This window comes from Penicillium malachiteum, assembly GCF_028827825.1.
Source record: "Penicillium malachiteum strain IBT 17515 chromosome Unknown utg000002l:1.0-8849297.0:1.0-8852440.0, whole genome shotgun sequence".
Taxonomy (NCBI): Eukaryota; Fungi; Ascomycota; class Eurotiomycetes; order Eurotiales; family Aspergillaceae; genus Penicillium; species Penicillium malachiteum.
This window is the reverse complement of record NW_026643095.1, coordinates 8,106,185-8,126,518: the sequence shown is the minus strand read 5'-3', so window position 1 is coordinate 8,126,518 and position 20,334 is coordinate 8,106,185. Positions and strand designations below refer to the sequence as shown.

Below are 20,334 nucleotides of genomic sequence, written 5' to 3'. Positions count from 1 at the left end.
TACAGCCAAAAGGACCGAGAATGTACTCCCGTTATCCCGAGGCGGTATCATACCATACTAATTTACATAAAGAACAGAAACCCATCAAAATTTCATGTTATTTTCTTTGTTTCATTCTTTGAATATTCAGACTATAATAGATTTACTATGTCTACTATGGATCTATAACACACCTATCTGGTAAAAGCAAATGCCGCTGAGCATTAACCGACGCTTAATTGGTCCAACAAATCCGGGGTTCGGAATTACTGTTTGTGGATCCCCATGACATCATTTGATCTGCTGAAGAAAGAAGAGTCAATTGCCGACGGAATTCATTCTTTGATCTTATTATTCAGGTACACATTTCATACTCAAATCCATATAACTGTGCTTCCCCCCCCCACTTTGATGCTTCTCGCGACCAGATGCTGCGTTGGCTGCAGACACGGCTTACTTCTCGGTGACTGGAACCCGAATCTCGGGTTAATGTGTCCCGAGAGGGCCTCGACCGAGTACAGCTCTATGGCGAGCTCAGCACAATCGGGATATCAAACAACGAAGGAGTCCCGAGGAAAACACAACAAGAAATGAGAAAATCCAAACAAAGGACCAATGGAACCAATTTGCGTCTTATGACCGTGATCAACTTGAAATACAGCTATTCACATATCATTTAACGACTACGAACAACCTTCAGCGGCTCCACCTTCCACAGTTGAGAAAGAGATACACCGCCAAACATTTGAATTGCTTTGAATGGTACTTTGGATTCCAAATATTATAATATCATATTCAGCAGATATCGATCAAATATTCCTGACAAAGATTAAACGCTGGAGAGTATAATGCAGCCAAAATACCTGCTCTACCTTCCTTGATCACCACATAGCTCCAACTTGAGCCTTGAAACCCATTAACCTAGTCCATCCAAGTAACACTCTTCGTCACCAAAAATTCATTCAATCCCTCTGCAGCATTAAAACGACCCCATCCACTATTCTTCACACCACCATGCGGCAGCACCGGCTCATCATGAATGGTCATGCTATTGATATGCACCGCTCTGCAAAATAATCAGCCATAATCCACAGAAAAACCAGATCTCAACTTACCCAGATTGAATCCGCTTAGCCATCGCCAAGCCTTTTCGTAGATCTTCCGTGAAGACCGCCGCAGATAGCCCATACCCGCTACTATTGGCTAGTCGAATAGCTTCCTCCTCACTGTCGAAGGTCATACAGGCAGCGACAGATGCAAATGATTCTTCTTGCCAGAGAGGCATATCTTCTTTCATGCCGCCCAAGATGGACGGCACCATGCGCACACCGGAGTCAGAGGAAACCTTGGTTTCTGCAGAGCCGGAAATAAAATGTGCACCAGCGGTCACAGCACTGGTGATGAGAGCCTCTACACGGGTTTTTGAAGCAGTATTGACAAGTGTAGGTGGAAGAGAGGAGGAATCTGCGCCGGCGGCGAGGGCATTTTGTAAGGCCTCAATGAAGGCAGGGGCAATAGATGAGTGAACGAGGATACGATCTGTTGCCATGCAAATCTGACCAGACTGATATTGCAGCAAGACCAAAAGTTAGACACCAATACAGAGATCATTTCGAACGTAAGAATGCAAGACCGGAGATAACTTACATTCAAGAAAGTACCTGCAAGAACTCCCTGTACAGCAGTCTGCATATCCGCATCCGCACACACAATAGAGCTATTCTTCCCACCCAATTCCATCAAACAAGGCTTCAAATTTTGTCCACATGCACGCGCAATCTTTCGGCCTACAGCCGTACTTCCAGTAAAGTTGATTTTGCGCACAGCTGGGTGCTCAATCATGGCGTTCACTATCTCGGGTGCGTCTTGAGGGCGACAGTGGATGATGTTCAGGCAACCAGCTGGGAGGCCTGCATCCTCGAATGCGCGACCAATAGCCCAGTAGCAGCGTGGCGTAAGTTCTGAGGATTTAACGATGGTGGTATTTCCAGCTGCGAGGGCGCATGCAGCAGATCGGATACCGAAAACGTAAGGTGCGTTCCTGCAGGACATTGGTATGGATTAGCGTCATTCTTTTGACCAGGGAAGAAAGCGAGTTATTCGTGATGGCTATCTCAATATCGAGTGAATATTGAATCCCCTCTGTCATCGCCGCATTGGCTCCCAATTGTTATTGAACTCACCATGGTACGATTCCCAAAATAACACCCATAGCCTCCTTAAAGACCATTGCACTCTGTCCATCAGCCTCAACAACAGGCACACTTCCACAAATAGAAGTAATGCGACTAGCGACCTCGCGCAACATTCGAATGGCCAACGGTACAACAAATTCCTGCGACGCACCCACATCTGCACCCATTTCAGTGCGCATATACTTCGCATTCACCTCCAATCGTTCTTCTAAGAGATCAGCCGCCTTAAGCAAGATATCTCGTCTGGCGGTGGGTTTGGTCTGCGACCAAGCTGGGAATGCAGCGTCTGCAGCCTCGACGGCTCGTACTGCATCTTGCGTGGTAGCTGCCGCAGCGGACCAACATGGCTGGTTAGTGTAGGGACTGATAACGTCGAATGTTGTTGAGGAGAACTCCTCTTTGCCATTAATAATTAGCGGAACTGAGATATTAGCCATCCTTTCTGGTTCTCGTTATGTGTTTCTCGTTATGGGAGCTGGAAGAATATGAGAAAGAAGCTCGGGAGCTGCGTGCGTGGACCTCCAGCAATGCGGCGATGTCTGACCCTTGGCTAGACCCACAATGGAGATGTTGGACTCCAGTTTTAGGCAATTTTGATTCTGGTTGGATAAGGGAGTTGGAGTAGATCGTGGCGGTGATCGTTACCCAGAATTGTATCTCAATTATCCTGATTTCTGATTGAGGACTTTGTTTCCACAAACTAGTTGTTTCTCTTTACTCGAAATGAACAAACATGAAAATCCTTTCCAAGATTCCATTAACTTCAAACTTCAGTCTTTCTTTTGATTTGCGACGGTAATCTGTTCAAGTTGTGTTCTCCATGATGCATGTGCGACTCTATCTCTCCTTCATTGCGGAATATCTTGACCGACGTTACATACTTCACATAAAATTGACTCTGGTGGCGTTGAGCCCAATAGATTATTTCGGAGTATAAATACAAGATCTAACCTTGGAACCAGGGGTCACAGCTCTCATTCCGTGAAGAATTTTTTGACATTCAATAGTCGGCCCCACAGTTATGGGACCCATTCTCTTTACCTGAAGCACTGAGGCTCCACCCAAGTGCCTGAACCCTGGATTTTTGAATCAACAAGACAAGCAAAATAGAGAAAAGAAGGTCTTCGGCCTCTTTCTTGCTTCAAGATCTCTACAGGTGATAGATCTCAGTTCTATCTCCTTGAGCAGCTTCCAAGGTTCTACTCCGTATGTATGAGCATGTCGTTGAATAGTGTAGATAGAGCTCTTTTACTCCCTGGGATCCTGCATTTCTACTTATCGCCTATCATAATCTCTAAGGAGAGAGGCAGAATCAGCCTACAGCTTATCTCTAGGGCTGCCAGTTGCCTATATCAACCTATGTACATGTAGCAGCTAACCTTCCTTCACCTTCAGGTAAACCCGTAGGTAAACCCGTAGGTACTTACATAAAAAGAGATGTAGGTCATCAGTCACCTCTAGATGCTTCTGACTGAGCCCTGTAATTAAGTAAGTGCCAGTAAAATTCCCTGTCTGAGGGGATGTGAACACACCTATTACAGTGCCGCGCGAAGCGCGGCGTGAGGACTTGTCTCATTTATTACGTGGATCATATGCTTGCAAGTTCTAATGTTGGCATTTTATTGGTTTGTTTACATGAAATTTACGCTTTTTCACGATTATACTAGAGAACACAGAAGATTTGAGCTTGAAATTACTACGCAAAGTAGTACCGGGATCCACTACCATATCCTGAGGATCAATCGAATATGGAAGATCGACATATGGATCTCTCGGCCTCCACTCTCCACTCCAAAAAACTTTGGAAACCAAGTACACAACGAAAGAATGTGTCATTTAATTGTCTCTCCAAATCGTCGCCGCCGTAGCCTTCCTTTCTAGGTGATGATTGGCAGCGCTATACGCGGCGAACCACACAAACGAAATCCGCTCAGGGTCAATCCCTGCCAGAGCCTATTCGATCCAGACTTGGAATCTAGTGGGATCCACTCTCTACGCGACATCGTAAGTACATCCCATCTCGGCGGCGTGTACTAGCTGGGTGAATGATCGACCGTGGAGAGGCGCCATCAAGCCACCGATTTGCAGATAACCAAGTTTCCAGTGTGTCGGGTTAATTATCGCCTGTCCTATAATTGTCATGACGGAAGCACAATTTGGAGATTCCCCAGGCGTCGTTCATTCATTATTTTCAGGCTCCCTTGCCTCCCATTGTGATTCTATCGCATTGTGTTGATTATTGCTACCCATGGCTTCTAGTGCGAGAGGCTGGGAGATGATCGAGATTGTCGTGGTATTGGTCGCTCTTTGTGTCATCTGTGTGGGGCTGCGTGTATTTGCTCGCCTGCGTCGAAGAGTTGGACTGGGAATCGATGACTATCTCAGCATGCTATCAATGGTGTTGATGCTGGCTATGTTGATTGAATTGGTTTTGTGTGAGTTGCAGCGGTTTAACTCTTGCTCTGAGCTCTTGGCTAACGATACCGTTCAGGGTGTACAATTGGAGGAAATGGCGCCCATGTCAAAACACTGGATAGCAAAACGATTGAAAACTATTACAAGGTATGATATACTTTTTGCTTTCATGCACACATGTGCAAGATCTAACATCAATTTCTTTCCTCCAGATTTTCCTGGCAAATCAATTCACCTACTTCGTACTGTGTCCCTCGATCAAAATATCCATCATCTGCTTCTACCGCCGAGTATTCGCCACATGCCAATTTCAAAGATTCACATTTGGTCTTAACTGTCTCATCGCTGCCTGGGGTGCAGGTATATTCTTAGCCTGTGCCGGTCAATGCCGACCTTTGCGCGCATACTGGGATAAAAGCATCGAGGGCCACTGCTTCAACGCGAATCTCTTTTTCATTGTCAATCAAGCCTTCAACGTGCTAATGGATTTCGTGATACTCGCTCTCCCTGTCCCAATGATCTGGGGCCTCCACCGTGCGTGGCAAGACAAATTGGCCCTCAATGGTGTCTTCGCACTAGGCGCTTTTGTCTGCTTCGCCAGTATCTATCGCATTGTGGTTCTATTCTGGATCAGCCCCAGCGATCCAAACTATACTGTCTACCAAGCTACGCTTTGGACTCATATTGAGCCATCTGTTGGATTAATATGTTCTTGTCTCCCTATAGTTCGTGGACTGTTCCCGGCCTTCAAACTCAAGAATCGTTCCAACCGAAGCAATGCGCCTTACTATATCAATACGGATATCAGCAATACACATATACTGTCTAAGACTAGTCCGCTTTCGCCGGATCCGGAGTATATGAAGATGCAGTCTGCTATCTATGCTGGTGGAAAGAGGAATTTCCTTGGGGATGAGCTGCCGCTGAATATCCAGGTGCAGACAGATATTGCTGTTATGTCGGATAATGAATCTACAACTCAGCTGCAGGCACATCATTGAGTCCTCTGTCATTATAATATTTCAATACGATCTCATGCCCCCTAATTTTCTAATTCATCTCTCATGGTATGGCTAGCAGTGAAATTACTTTAATCATGACTACCCACGGTACACCAAGGTATTTTAGACTCATAGAGATCTGGACATGTGTAATTCAGATTATTCATAGTGCGTCAAAACCAAATCCCAAAACAAAAAATCCTAAACAGTAGTAGCATGTTCCTTATCAGAAATACCCATAGCCTCAGCATCCGTGCGGTATTCCTTGAATTTCCGCGCAGGAACCTTGCTAATGAACATCTCATCCAATTCTGCGTAGCTCCGACCTGCAGTTTCGGGTTGGAAAAACCATAAGTAAACCAAGCAGATCACACTCAATCCACCAAAGATAAATGTGACCTTAGCACCAAGGTTTGCCTCATTCGGATTGAAAAGGTAGGGCAACACAAAGGACCACATGGTATATAGGGCATTCTGCAGCGCTAGTCCAATAGCAATCGTTTTGATACGTAATCTGGACGTAGAGACCTCTGTCAAGATAGTGTATCCTGCGGATCCGATAGTCAAATTATACCACCAGCAATAGATAAGAATCAAAGCGACAGTTCCTCGGATAGCGCCCTCTGCATTGGGGTTTCCAGTCTGAGATCCCATCACGGCAAGACCTCCCGTTAACATCAAGATAACGGTCAGTACCGCTAGACCGTAGATCATGACGTTGCGGCGTCCAACCCGGTCAATCACAAAGTATGACATGACATTACCGACCAGAGACATGATTTGCTGCGCGATCTGAAGTCTGAAGCTCAGTTGTGTGCTGTAGCCAGCAAGTTCCATGTAGTATGTCGAGTAGCCTGCGGCAAAAACAACACCGGATAATGCCTGAATACTCAGGGGCAAGATGGAGATGATTGTTCGTCGGAGGTTTGTTTTTCGGGAGCACTCGAGGTATGTAGCACCTTCCGTTTCGTGACGCACCTCTTCCAGAGTGGTCTTGATCAGTGCAACTTTTTTCATTCGTTCCGTCTCACTATATCCCAGTCTTTGGAGAGATCGATGCGCTTTTTCCTCTTGGTCCTTGGAAATTAACCACCACGGGGACTCAGGCATGAATGCAATGAGTCCAAGTGCCACTGCAGCAAAACCAAACTGCGCAACAAAAACTGCGCGGTAGGCCCATCGATTCGAGTAGTTACCTGTTGTGTTGGTAATGAGGGCCACAACGAGGGGACCGATCACGTAGGCTAGGGCGGTGAGACATGTAAGTGTACCGCGAAGGGCGAGAGGGGCGATCTATTCGAATGATGGTTAGAACTGTAATAATAGGGCCAAGTTGAAGAATCATGATGGAATGAACACACCTCACCCACAAACGTAACGGGAACAGAGGCCAACGCGCCCAAAGCGAACCCATTCAGAAACTTGCCACCAAAAAACATTTGATTCGTCGTAGCCACTAATTCAAGACTGATACCTGCGGTAGATATCAGGAGAGCAACTCCAATAGTGATTCTTCGACCGATAGTATCAGCGATTTGTCCTGAGCACAGGGCTCCAATAACCGCAGATGCAACAGGGGCACCGCTAAAGGCTGACTGCCACTTTGCATCGAGAACATAGCTTCCCTCATAATAAGAGCCAAAGTCTTTACGGTACTCTGGAATACTAGTGACATTGCTAGCGGCTTGGTTTTCGAAGCTGACCAGCAAGATGCACCAAACTGCATAGATACACCAGACAAAGGTCCAGGGGTATTTCTTAACACTTTGCCATTTATTCAATTCATGGTCTTCTCGATTCGCAACATGACCCAGTTGTTGAGGGTCCACATCTTCGATAAAATCTGTAGTAGCTTTCTCCATCGTCTACTCGTCCTCTGGAGGTGGACTGGGTTTATATGAAGATGCGCAGGAGAAGGAAAAATGATGGACGAAGTCGATGAAAGCAGAAATGATCGGTGCTGGGAGGAGTTTTATGTTTTCTAGATAAATCAGACGACAGCTATCGCAGACAAAGGCAAACTTCGTCAGCGGAATGCAAGCTCCGCTGCACCGCTATCTCTGCATTCCTGTGGATGGCAACTGCAGCCGCCAGGATGAATGTGAAACAACGCACAAGGAAAGATGAATAGCCATAAAAGCCGGAAGAAAAGCCAATTCTTGAGAAATGGGCGAACCACGTGCAAGGATTTAACCTTTTACCCCGGATGGCGCTTTCCCTGATATGGATCTAGATCCGGATTCAGACGAGTCGTAAGACCCTAGGATCCAGAAAATCAAGATTTGAACAATTAGAAAATGGATTTACAGAGCAACAGATCATTTTGAGAACAAAAACGGCAGATGAGGTAGTCTAATTGGGGATGATCATCGTCTCAGTCATGGACTATCAATCCGGGGTGCGTAATCTGGGGTTGGGATGGGACATCAGTTTTGCGGGGTACAGTAGTGAAATTACCCTTATATCGAACCTTTTAGTCCGAGGTTCTTCCACAAAAATGGCAATTATAACCACCGTTTATCCAGCCCTTTCAGCTTGTATATACGCCAATATGGCAAAGGCTCACTGAGTGGCGATTAGCACAATTTAGAAAAGCTTCTGGTCTTTTCCAATGTGCCATGGCTTTTATGGAGAAACTCAGACCAAGTATCATTCACCTGTTCTCCTACATATCTGATTCAGGAAACGAAGTGGTCTTTTTGACACCGATGCTACTAGTACCATCGATTGATATCAATCTCAAGGGTTCAATCACCTCCTCTCAATAGAGCTAAATTAGGCCGCGGACCATGAAAGACAATAGAAGTTCTAATACCAGATATCTCGTCTCATATACTGGAGACTCGAGTCATCTACATGATTCCTGGATGTGGACTTAAGGCTACATACTACCAAGTTGCCTTCAAACTTTACTCTAGCCTTAGCGGTGTGTAATCAGAAACCTCCAGGGCTAGACCAATAATAATGCCTATACGGGTGTCGGCTACACTAACTTCTCCCATACCTTGTTCTCCGCTCTTTCACGGCTTACCGGGCTTTAACATTTGAACACAGTAGATCCACTGATTAGGCCTGCGATGAATTGTTCAACTCTAATTTTACCCTTAATATCAAAGACGGAGCAAGAGTCTTATCCCCGGCCATAGTGTCCGGGTAAACTTCGGCAGACAATGAACATGTCACCAAGTGCGGGGACTCTGGGCGTCGGCATCATTTACCCCGAGTTCCTTGACTTAGGCCAAGGTTCTCCCCGCATCAATAGCACAACGAGATAGAAAGCTAGAGTAATGATAATAGATCAGACATTACTCATTATCTTCCTCTTTTAGCACAGTTTCAAAATGTCTGTGCAGCCATCCATTTCATCAGTATCATTTGAACAACATGCCACAGGACTAGGGATCGGCATCTCCAGTCCGCGTGTGTCTTGGAAGTTTGCGGTACCCAATGGAACAATCAAAAATTGGAAACAGACAGCATATGACCTTGAGATTCGCCGGGGTTCAAACTCAGAGCTTTACAATGTTACGACATCAGATTCGGTGCTTGTACCTTGGCCTAGCAAACCTCTCCAGTCCCGAGAAATAGCTCACGTTCGAGTTCGCTCATACGGCGGTCCAACTAGCGAGCCAACGGAATGGTCTGCCTGGTCAACTGTTGAACGCGGTCTACTCAATCCACAAGACTGGACTGCGCGCGCAATCAAAGCCCCAGTGAAGCAGCCCGAGGGTCCCTTGCGGCCAATTCGTTTTCGAAAGACATTCAAGATCCCTTCATCCTCGTTGCAGTCAGCTCGCCTCTACATCACCAGTCTGGGGGTGTTTCAAGCCTACATTAATGGGGTCCCTGTTGGTGATCATTGTATGGCACCTGGGTGGACGAGCTACCATCATCGACTGAACTATGAAGTCTTCGACGTGGTATCTTTGTTACGAGCGGATGATGATAATGTCATAGCTGTGGAGGTTGCTGAAGGATGGTGGGCCACCAGATTGGGATTCTTAGGTGGCAAGCGGTTCAATTATGGAGATGAGATGGCCTTGATTGCCCAATTGGAGATTACCTCTGAAGACCAAGAGCCAGTGACTGTGGTCACGGATGCTTCTTGGAAGACTCATCCTTCTGCACTTATCACCAGTGAAATCTACGATGGAGAAGTATTTGATGCCCGCGATGAGCAAGAAGGTTGGACTAGCCAGTTCTTTCCTCATGAAGGGTCTTGGAATGCTGTGAAAGAGACAGAGTTCCCGAAAACAGATCTTGTGGCACCTAATGCACCCCCTGTGAGAGTCACAGAAGTCCTCAAGCCGAAGGAGATCATCAAAACACCCTCAGGCAAGACAATCATAGACTTCGGCCAGAACCTTGTCGGCCGAGTTCGCATTCCCTCAATTATCAAACCCAGCGGCCATATTGTGACTCTGGTTCATGCCGAAGTCCTCGAAAATCAAGAACTGGGGACTCGTCCTCTCCGCATTGCAAAATGTACGGATACGATTATTTCTGCTGGAGACGAAATCCGTGATTGGGCACCACGTTTCACGTTTCACGGTTTTCGTTATGTCCAAATCGATGGCTTAGAGCAGTCCACACTCGACAGTCTCGTCGCCGAGGTCATGCACACAGATTTAACCCGAACAGGGTGGTTTAACTGTTCTCACGAGATGGTCAACAAGCTCCACCAGAACGCCACCTGGAGTATGCGTGGCAATTTTCTCTCAATCCCTACAGATTGTCCCCAACGAGATGAGCGTCTGGGCTGGACGGGCGATATCCAAGTCTTCGGGCCCTCAGCTAGCTTCCTCTACAACACTGCCGGTATGCTAGGTGATTGGCTCAAAGACCTTGCAGCTGAACAACTCGTCCACGACCACGGTATTCCACCATTCACAGTTCCAAATATCATCCCCGAGGCTCTCTGGCCTACATTCCCACAAGCCGTCTGGGACGATACTACAGTTCTCCTACCATGGGCTCTATATCAAAGCTACGGCGATAAAGAAATCCTCCGTTGTCAATACTCTAGCATGAAAGCCTGGGTCGACATTGGTATTCTCCGTGGACCAGATAACCTCTGGGAAGATACTCTCTTCCAACTAGGTGACTGGCTCGATCCTACTGCACCACCAGAGAGCCCTGGTAACTCTCGTACAGACGGCACCCTCGTTGCAGACGCATACCTTGTCCACGTTACACGCACGATAGCCGATGTCGCCAAGATCCTCAACGAAGCTGTCGATGCCGCACGTTACGAGAAAGACTATAATACTCTCAAGGCCCGATTCCAGGAGAAGTATGTTTCATCAACTGGATTCCTTGTCGGCGATACGCAGACCGGTCTTGCGTTGGCGCTATTCTTCAATCTCCTCGATGATCCATCTCAGATTGCCGGTGCTGGTGCTCGTCTTGCGCGTCTGGTTCGGAAATCCTCCTTTCAGGTCTCGACTGGTTTTGCAGGAACACCAATCATCTCACATGCTCTCACCAAGGCGGGATACCCTCAGCTGGCATATCGCATGTTACAGGAGAAGTCCTGTCCCTCGTGGATGTACCCCATTACGATGGGGGCGACAACTATATGGGAACGATGGGATAGTATGCGTCCGGATGGAAGTATCAATCCAGGTGAAATGACCAGCTTCAATCATTATGCGCTTGGCTCGATCATCAACTGGCTACATCGTACTGTTGCAGGAGTGAGTCCGCTGGAACCGGGATGGAAGTCTGTGCTTGTGAAGCCTGTGCCGGGTGGCACGGTAAATTCAGCTGAAGTCATGTATGATACGGCTTATGGACGCTTGGAATGTAGCTGGGTTCTTGGAGATGGAAATCATTTCAAGTTGGAGCTTGTGGTGCCGCCGAATTCAAGTGCGAAGGTTATACTCCCCGGTGAGCCTGACAATGTCGATATGGAACTTGAAAGATGGGTGGGATCTGGCAAGTATGAATTTGAGACCTCATTCGATAGTCAAGCCGGGTGGCCACCAAAGGCATTAGTGCCTCCCATGTGGGATCCAGTGGATTCATATGTTTAACTGAACTTCAACTGTTGAGGTTGGAGAGAGGTCTACTGAGAAGATTGAAAGAACATTACATAGATAGAAATAAAGATGCTCAACTCTTCATTCTCGATACTTCTGAAGATTCATTATGAGAATTTAACCCCCCTGGAAAGCAAATCAGCGGCTTTCATCCTTGCCGTATCACCCATAATACGGTCACGCTCCCTGATCCCTATGGTGAAGGATCGCCGTTCATGCAAATTGGCCTGAATGAGTGTGATGGTTAAGAAAAGTTCAACCTTCCAAATGTGACGTTCAACTTACTAAGCACGGCCATTTTCGCAATCAAAAGACTTCATGTGTAGGTTCACTGCTTTGACCTCTTTGGCTGCTTTGGTTGCTTTGGCTGCTTCGCCTTCTTTGCCTTCTTTGGCTGCTTTTCCTCCTTGGCCTTCTTTGGACTCGGACAGTAGTCTTCATCATCCTTGTCTTCATACCAAATGTGGAGAGTCGGCTCCTTTTGGTGCTCCTGGCGAGTTCGCAGGTTGTATCGGGGCTCCGGAGTTTCGGCTGCCTTGATAACTTCTTCGCTAGGTGGTGCGTTGGGGTCGGGGAGAGGAAACAGTCTTTTGGCCTCAGCAAGGCGCTCCATTGTGTATGCCATATTGAGATCGAAGTAGGAGTCGTTTGGCGGGTTTCAGGTGATTTTGTATCTTGTAGGAGTATCAGACCGTTGTGGAGGAGAGAGGCAAAGGAAGGTGGAAGTGAAAAGCCTCGGCGTGTAAATTCATTTACGGCGTTATCAGTTTGTTTATCATTTCTCGGCGATTCATCTGATATCAACATGCTGGATTTTCATGTACTTCCATTTTTTGGAACGGTTGAACTACCATGGTTTGAAATGGGTTGACGAGAGGGGCCTTTCCTAAGTAGAGACAGACCACGATGTCTATTTTAAACTTGAAGACTTCAAGCTCCATATCTATCAAGCATAATAAGCAAGCAGCTTGAAATGGATATGAAGGGCTTTTTTCGCATAGATATCCAAGTTTTGAGCCAATACACTTGGAACATAGCAAGTCTTATGCTGGATTGAGTCATTAATCGCTTGACAATTCATATTCTAAGGGAGCTGTTAGTGGATAAGCTTTTTAGGTGTTTAATATAGAGGCTTCCGCCAACTTGGAACCAGTATATGCACTTACTAGTATGTACTAGTATGAATAGGTATAACGTCACGGTGATAAATCCATTGATAAAGGACGGCAGCATTCACCAAAAAGACATCCACATGTGCATGTGCAGCGCTATGAACAACCGAACCGGATCCTGGAAGTCAGACTCTCAGAGCTAACATTTGAAGGACGATGGTCTATACGCAATAGTATGATATCGGTGATTTCAAGTTAACCTACAACTTGAATCAGGGGTATTTGGTTGAAGATAAAATTGGGTATTTGAAGAGTGTATTCTAAATCTCAGCTAGGAGTTGACTGGCCACCGTGCATGTTTAAGCATTACTTCGTAGAAAGGTCATTAGATCCTTGAGCCATCACTGCACCATTTGACTAGTAGCAAAGTCCTAGAAAGTGTTAGCAGAATGTTCAGGTCATTTGGTGGCATTAATTGTGATTGAACATACTGGGAACTGCTCAGAAATACGGGCTGCGACTTGCTCAACATATTCTGCAAGTTCTTGAACCCCAATATCCCACTGACGCAAGTTTGGACCCACAGTAGAAAGTGCAGTCGAGCCTGTCTCAAAATAAATGACTCCGTCGATCTGGTCAATCTTTCCCCGAAGACGTCCTTGTTCAACCATTCGTGCAGCATACGCCTCAGCCTTCTCTCCAGCTGAAAATTCACCAGAGGATTGGAGACCAAGTATGGAGCCCAAAGCGTCGACATTGATGTTTTCATAGAGCTTGCTGGCCGCAACAAGATTATGTTCGATTACAGCTCTATCGAGGACAGTTGTGCCATCTGAAGTGATCGCAAGCTGGTGGGGAGCAAGTTTCTTAGCGAAAGCAGCGATCTCATCGGCATTAAGAAGCCGATCTAAAAACATCTTCTCCAAGATCGAAAATTCGTCCACAGAAGAAGCACGGTCATCCTTGTACAGACGTGAGAGAGTGCGTGAACGCTGTGGACCCGCAGGGGCTAATACGGCGCACCGAATAGCGGCTGATAGTGCCGTAAGGCGATCATCCTCATCTACACCTGCAGCCAGACTGACATTGAAGTATTCTTGAGCGGCATCCAGGAAACGGCGACGTGCATCGAAAATACGGGCCTGAGAAAGCTGAAAGTGAAGTCGAATATCGTGGTCCTCAATCTTGTTGGGCAAACTCTTAATTCGATTTAGGAAGGTTTCGGCATTGGTAGTGTCACCATCTTCAAGGTAGTAGCGCACAATTCGGATCCAAAGCTTTGATTTGGCATCGTCGGATACCAAGCGCTGGGAGCTATCGATGGATATTCCCTGTAGTGCTCGAGCTGCTGCGGTGTATTCCTCTTGTGACTCGTATGCCTCTGCCAAAATTTCACGAATTTGTGAGTCTTGTTCTTCGACGGCTGTGGCACGGGACTGAAGGAGTGTGACGGCATGTTGGCCGACTTTGATTTTGACCTCAGGGTCGAAGTTCTGGAGGACGGTGATAAAAGAAACGAGGAGGGGTCGGGAGGCGACGATGCTAATATCCTCATTGAGTATGGAGTCTAGAAAGTAGACTATGTCTTGGGCGAGCTCATCGCCCGATGAGGTAGCCACAATCTCATTAAGAAGGTTGTTGTATTCTTGGAGCTTGGTCGGCTGGTGGGGTGAGGATTCGATCGCTGCTAACGCGCTTGTAACTTTTTGAGATGCCATATTGATGTGAAGAGATTGATAAAGGAAGGACTGGATGAATTTGCAGAAGTGAAGCTGTGGCCAGTTTGGTCTTGACCAAGTAGGGAGGAAGTTGGAGATGCAATGAGGTGCAAGTTGGGGAATTCAGCTGCGTTATCGATAAGAAGGCAACAAGGCGGAGAAGGGAACTCTTGGAAACTTCCAAGGTTGGAAGTATAGCAGCTACCACATCCATTAGATTTTACTTTTTTTATGAATAATTTCCCAAAATTGCTGGGTATATATACTATCGATTAGTCTGATCGAATTTCTAAGCGGAGTTCAAATATAACTGACATTATTGAGCTATGATGCTATACAGCTTATTTAGCTCAGCTTTATCTACTCATGGCAGTCTGGGTCTTGTCTCTAGCACCATTTTGCCAATCCTCCCATGACATACTAAGCTCTACAGTATCTCGCCATATATCGTCAGGATCACTTCCAGGTGGTAGTACTCGTCCGTTCCCAACTTTCCCCTTGGTCGCCCCTTTAGGAAATCGCATATGCCATTTAGTCATTCCGACCGTCTCGAAGCCCAGTTTCTCCGCTAGGCGAAAACTTGCCGGGTTGCTGATACTTGATTTCCAGTGCACTTGATACAAGCCCAGTCCTCCATTGTCTCGACTGTCAAAGGCATTTTGTAGCATAAGCCCAGCCGCATTGACAGCCACATGACTTCTCTGATAGGGCGGAAGAACAACAACAAAACCGAGTTCAGTACTGAGATTGGCAACTGATGTGTTGATATAACTGATTGTGCCTGCCAGCTCGCCATCACTGTCATCAGAAGATGGAGGGCGTGTCTTGTCTATAATGGCAAATGCGAAGGACTCGGGGTTGTCGAAGGATAGTATATGTCTGTCCTGGCCATCATAGAAGGCTGATTCCAGTTCTTGAGCTGTCTTCCAAGGACCCATACTCATGTTTGCAAAAATCTCAGCAGTGGAATGCTGATGAAAGGACTGCCCATGGTGAACTGGGTTGAATGGTACAAGCTTGATTCGATCGTTTCTCTCGGGTTGGAAAACAGAAGAGCAATTTCTTTGACATTCTGTGATCTTGATAAAGCTTGAGAACTCAGAGATAGTAAAATAAATATCTTTCATATACAAGGTCAATTTGGTTTGCGTAAGAACGTTTTCCTGGGTTAAATATGCAAGTCAAGCAGCAAATAAACATAATAAGGGAGTATATTCAAGTTGGTGTGGATCACATTCCATGAGGATGATATGTGAATAGGATCACCTTTTCTTCAAGAGTCCATCGTAGCGATTCTCCTATCATCTGCGATATTATTGAGTGATGTGACACTAGGGCAGTGTTCCTCCGGGGCCTCTGTTTCTCTAATCCGGTGAAGTCATCACTGCCGTCAGCTCTTCACCGCCTTGGCAATTCCCCAGCTCCGCCTAGAGTGTCGCCTCCATCCATGCTCATGCATTGTCCTTAACTTTATCGAATCACTGCCTCAGCGACCGCTTGTCCACTTTCCAAGTTAATCGCATACCTGATATACTTGCAAAACTTTCAAATAACACAACATCCATTCATCTTTTCACACCATGGCGCAGGTCAAGCAAGACCCCGACGCCATGTACATCAAGCAAGACCCAGATGACAAGAAAATGACTCTTGCAGACTTTGATGACGACGACCTCTACGAAGACGCCGGAGATCTGGACTTTGCAGCCGCAAATCAGCATGTGTGGATGTCACGACTTCCCCGTCAGCTTTGGGAAAACTGGGCGCAGATCGATGATGATGAAGAAATTGAGATTGGAACGATCAGGATAGAGGGGGAGCCAAATGACCTGAAACGGGTATGTACTGCATTGACCGCTATTCAAACCTTGGAATGTTATGCCTGTATTGTCTCAGGGAGTCTAACATGAATTTCGGCTTACAGGTCAGCTTGCGACTTCACGATCGCCCAGACAATAAGGACATCCCCAAAGATTACATCCTGCAACAACAGACCGTCACATCCACAAATGCCTCACATATGACACAAAATACCTTTGTTTTCACGGAAAAGGACGTCCCAGGAGCTGAGAACCGGATGGCAGTCTTCGGCGAAACACGCTCGGCCCTATATGAGGCCATGAAGCGCGATGCCCGACGAAGGGAACAGGGCAAAAAATGGGAGCCTTACATGCGGAAGACAGTGCCCAGTATGTCGTTCTTGCGCAAGATGAACTTTGTTTGGACTATTCTAATATTTCTCAGAGCAAACTGCACTTATCGGACGAGTCAGCGAGGAATTCAATTGTCTTCCAGTGGAAAATGAGGAGTTCCGTCGAATCTCAGAGAGGCGCGCCCTAGATGCTCTGAAGCCCAAAAAGGAAACCAGATTTATCGAGAAGATTCCCACTCATATTTTGCAGTCGCGTCATGCTCTTCCGGTGGACACAGGCAACTTTGTGGTATGTTTACAATACTTAGGCTATTTTCCAAGCAGGTTATTGACAATCTCACAGCAAGCCTCAAAACTGGCCAAGGCCAAGTCACAAGAAAACAAGTCTACACGTATTGCCCAGAACGAGCTGCTGGACATGATTTTCGACTGCTTCCGACAGTACCAATACTGGCCGTTTAAGGCTCTCAAGGCGAAAACTTCACAACCAGAAGCTTATCTCAAGCAAACCTTGGAGTTGGTTGCTCACCTAGTAAAGTCTGGAGATTTTGCAATGACATGGGAGCTGAAACCAGAAGCGCGGCAAGCTAACTATGCAACCCAAACTTCGTATGCGAAGGCTGAGCTGGCTCCAGCACCAGAGAACTATGATGATGCCTCTGATGATGACCCAACTGCCTCGGGTGTGGCCACGGACCATGATGAGATGATCTTTTAACTTGCCTCTAAAGGCCGTATGTCTATTTCTACTAGATTAGAAATCTCAACGTCAACAGATACGTTCCAAAACAAGCACGTAGTGCTCTGGTAACACATTATTGTAATATTTAGCTAATGTAGCCCCGCTTTCTTTCAAGCCTTAAAACCAATGGTGCACTAGAATGGTAACTAGATAGAATACATACTAGGCAGCCTCTAGAGTAACATGCACATATTAATATCACATATTCGGCGAAACACTTGAGGTGTGAATATTATTCGCTTCAAGAGGGTGATTTATATGCGCCGCCAAGCCTGTCACGTGACATACTTGCGCCACCAGCGCCTAGCTTGGGACCGCGACTCGTCATTCAACCTTCCTTCCTAGAATAACTCTCACCTCCACAACTTTTTCTCAGCGCACTTTTTTGTAACCTGGAAATATCAGAAACCTTCTTTTTCACTTACAACTGACTTGATCTAACCAAAAAGCATTTTCAAATACCCCACATGACAGAGAACGAGGACCTGTTGGCCAAGATTGGTCAACTTGCAGGTAAGGCGCTTGACAGCCTATGATTTAACCAGTGAGCTCACCTAGTATAGGCCAGATAAATCGCCATAGAAGCCAATCAACTCAGCCTCCTCAGCCCCAGTATGCCGCTCGCAACACGCATGGTCATTCTGGATGGGCTCCTTATCAGCGTGGTGGTCGAGGTCGCCGCCCTGCAGCTCCTCACCGACACCGCACATTGGTCTTGAATGGAGCTTCCGGGTCCACGCCTAGTTTCACCTCATCCCCTGGTCCTGTGAGCGATAATGATGCCGAGTCACGTCCTCCATCAACCTCGAACGGGTGGGTCACAAAACATGATCGTCACATGCAACTCATCAACTCTGCGGTGTATGATAAAGAAAAGCAAGCTCGGGCTAAGGCTATGGAAGAAACTCGCAAGATGAAGCAGCAACGACGTGCTGAGCGAGAGCAATTAAAGGTGCTCCGCTATGCTCACGGGAATACAGCTGCATCTGTCTCTGCTGCCGCGCAGCAGATTCTCGTCAACGATGTTCCATTCCAGATTATGCGTGGCGGTAGCAAGCTGGTGCGCATGTCGAGTATGTCGTCTCTGAAATTACCATCCGCTATTTGGAACTGGCTCACCCTTTTTAGATGACCCAAACACTGCCAATGCTACGCCAAAGCGAGTCACCGTCGCTGGTGTGACCTTTGTGCGGAGTAAGAATGGCAATCTTCACCGACTTGGTGCTGTTGCGACCAAAATGTGCGTCCTCTCTCGACAAAACTAGCTGAACCTTTTTATTAATCCAGCAACAGACAGCCAGGCACCGTCAAGAAACGGGGCGAACTGTGCAAAAGATTTACTTCGACCGGTATTTCGTTTTCCGACGGACCATACAGCTCCGCCATATTAACCCCATCCTGTTTGAAAACTAACTCCTTTAATTTAATCTTCCAGGTACATGCTACAAGGGACCATCGTGTCTCTTCACCCACGACCCAAGCAAAGTTGCTATCTGCAAGGACTTCCTCCAGACAGGTAATTGCAATGCAGGCGTCAGCTGTGATCTTTCCCATGAACCATCGCCCCATAGGTCCCCCACGTGTCTGCATTTCATCAAAGGTCGCTGCTCCAATGATAGCTGTCGCTATTCCCATGTTCGTACGACACCGGGTGCCCCTGTATGCCGTGGATTTGCAACTTTAGGATACTGTGAGAAAGGTGCTGAGTGTGAGGACCGTCATGTGCACGAATGCCCTGACTATGCAAACTCTGGTATTTGCCACAAGAAGCGGTGCAAGCTGCCTCATGTTGATCGTGCTGGTCAAATCCGGAAAGCAGCTGCTGCAGCTGCCAGTAGAGCCGAGGCTGGAGAGGATGATTCTGACGAGTCTAGCGAGGAGGAAGATTATGATGCGATTGACTCTGATGATATTGATTCGGATGAGTTTGACGATTCGCCTGAGCAACTGATCGAAGGGTCTGGTAGCCACGAAATGTCTCAGCAGCATGACTTTATCAAATTTTAAGATTGCATCTGTCGCAGAGACAGCCATACTGTCAGCTATTGTAGCTGCTGACGTTGATTCCCCCTTTCATTTTTGATTCTTTTCGTTTCTTGTGCATTTGGTTTTGGTTGGTTTGCAAAAACCAGTGATACCCCTGAGCATATGGCATTTAAGGCATTTGTCTAGAAAGAAATAATGCAATCATGATGTTTCGCACTTAGCATCCAAGTTCAATTTAATGGTAAATCATCGTATCCGGTTAGCAAGGCTCCTAGTTACCAGTAGGAAGGCTAGAATTCGATCCATAATACTTCCAAAGTTCTGGTGAATAGTGCCTATCGTAGCATATCTGGTCTCAGACGTCTTACTAGGCAGCTCGTGGTAATGCTTATTTTCTTCAGAAGGAGCGTCACTATCATGGGAGAGTATCAACTTGAAGTTCACAGACTTGGACTTGAAAGTGGACTAGAACAGTTCCCACGCATGAGCTCAAACTTGAATGAATGGCTTCATTAAGATGACCATCCATATGAATAGGCAGATAGAGAAATGTCAAAATCAAGGACAGTTCTGAGGTGAACACAATAGTTTGAGCAGTCTATACTTTCCTATGGACATCTGGAGAATTCAATCCAGGGGAACACGTTACAATCCCATCCATGTTAGGAACGCACAAATTACAGTTGTCTCAACTGATGTCATGGCTATACTACTTGAACTCTTGAAAAGAAAATTATAATACGGTTTCAATCTGAATTCTTGCTCTCTACATAGGTTCACATGTGAATTGAAGTGTTGTATGACGGATATTACAACAATTAGATGTCTGTAGACAATTTGAGAAGGAACTCGTATCAGAGCACGTCTATCAGAGTCACTTGATGTCCTGTAAAGCTGCATCGATCAAAAACTTCAGATTAGACCACGCATGCATGTAGGACATTGAAGAAAGCGATCAAGACCCGATCCATTGCAGCATTTCCCTAGATGTGA

The 20,334-nt window shown here is 46.4% G+C and overlaps 9 protein-coding genes across 9 annotated transcripts; 4 read left to right on the top strand and 5 right to left on the bottom strand.

Annotated features, from left to right (window-relative positions):
* Positions 1-900: 900 nt before the first annotated feature.
* N7483_006027 (aldehyde dehydrogenase) lies at positions 901-2,611 on the bottom strand (the record flags this gene model as incomplete). The annotated part of the gene is made up of 4 exons (XM_057089464.1): positions 901-1,045; positions 1,095-1,543; positions 1,627-2,020; positions 2,163-2,611. The coding sequence occupies 4 exons, from the start codon at positions 2,609-2,611 to the stop codon at positions 901-903; spliced, it is 1,437 nt and encodes a 478-aa protein (XP_056949293.1).
* A 1,811-nt stretch (positions 2,612-4,422) lies between these two features.
* Positions 4,423-5,590, top strand: N7483_006026 (uncharacterized protein; the record flags this gene model as incomplete). The annotated part of the gene is made up of 3 exons (XM_057089463.1): positions 4,423-4,609; positions 4,666-4,736; positions 4,802-5,590. The coding sequence occupies 3 exons, from the start codon at positions 4,423-4,425 to the stop codon at positions 5,588-5,590; spliced, it is 1,047 nt and encodes a 348-aa protein (XP_056949292.1).
* A 201-nt stretch (positions 5,591-5,791) lies between these two features.
* N7483_006025 (uncharacterized protein) lies at positions 5,792-7,452 on the bottom strand (the record flags this gene model as incomplete). The annotated part of the gene is made up of 2 exons (XM_057089462.1): positions 5,792-6,883; positions 6,952-7,452. 2 exons carry the CDS (start codon positions 7,450-7,452, stop codon positions 5,792-5,794), a joined length of 1,593 nt encoding a protein of 530 aa, XP_056949291.1.
* A 1,479-nt stretch (positions 7,453-8,931) lies between these two features.
* Positions 8,932-11,625, top strand: N7483_006024 (alpha-L-rhamnosidase; the record flags this gene model as incomplete). The annotated part of the gene is made up of 1 exon (XM_057089461.1): positions 8,932-11,625. One exon carries the CDS (start codon positions 8,932-8,934, stop codon positions 11,623-11,625), a length of 2,694 nt encoding a protein of 897 aa, XP_056949290.1.
* A 334-nt stretch (positions 11,626-11,959) lies between these two features.
* Positions 11,960-12,244, bottom strand: N7483_006023 (uncharacterized protein; the record flags this gene model as incomplete). Its single annotated transcript, XM_057089460.1, has 1 exon — positions 11,960-12,244. The coding sequence occupies one exon, from the start codon at positions 12,242-12,244 to the stop codon at positions 11,960-11,962; it is 285 nt and encodes a 94-aa protein (XP_056949289.1).
* A 900-nt stretch (positions 12,245-13,144) lies between these two features.
* On the bottom strand, positions 13,145-14,461 carry N7483_006022 (PCI domain-containing protein; the record flags this gene model as incomplete). Its single annotated transcript, XM_057089459.1, has 2 exons — positions 13,145-13,174; positions 13,235-14,461. 2 exons carry the CDS (start codon positions 14,459-14,461, stop codon positions 13,145-13,147), a joined length of 1,257 nt encoding a protein of 418 aa, XP_056949288.1.
* Positions 14,462-14,817: 356 nt separating this feature from the next.
* N7483_006021 (GNAT family N-acetyltransferase) lies at positions 14,818-15,405 on the bottom strand (the record flags this gene model as incomplete). Its single annotated transcript, XM_057089458.1, has 1 exon — positions 14,818-15,405. One exon carries the CDS (start codon positions 15,403-15,405, stop codon positions 14,818-14,820), a length of 588 nt encoding a protein of 195 aa, XP_056949287.1.
* A 636-nt stretch (positions 15,406-16,041) lies between these two features.
* Positions 16,042-17,331, top strand: N7483_006020 (transcription factor IIF subunit TFG2; the record flags this gene model as incomplete). Its single annotated transcript, XM_057089457.1, has 4 exons — positions 16,042-16,299; positions 16,386-16,650; positions 16,706-16,902; positions 16,957-17,331. 4 exons carry the CDS (start codon positions 16,042-16,044, stop codon positions 17,329-17,331), a joined length of 1,095 nt encoding a protein of 364 aa, XP_056949286.1.
* A 491-nt stretch (positions 17,332-17,822) lies between these two features.
* On the top strand, positions 17,823-19,362 carry N7483_006019 (CCCH zinc finger protein; the record flags this gene model as incomplete). Its single annotated transcript, XM_057089456.1, has 5 exons — positions 17,823-17,868; positions 17,919-18,428; positions 18,484-18,595; positions 18,643-18,704; positions 18,791-19,362. The coding sequence occupies 5 exons, from the start codon at positions 17,823-17,825 to the stop codon at positions 19,360-19,362; spliced, it is 1,302 nt and encodes a 433-aa protein (XP_056949285.1).
* Between the last annotated feature and the right edge of the window lie 972 nt (positions 19,363-20,334).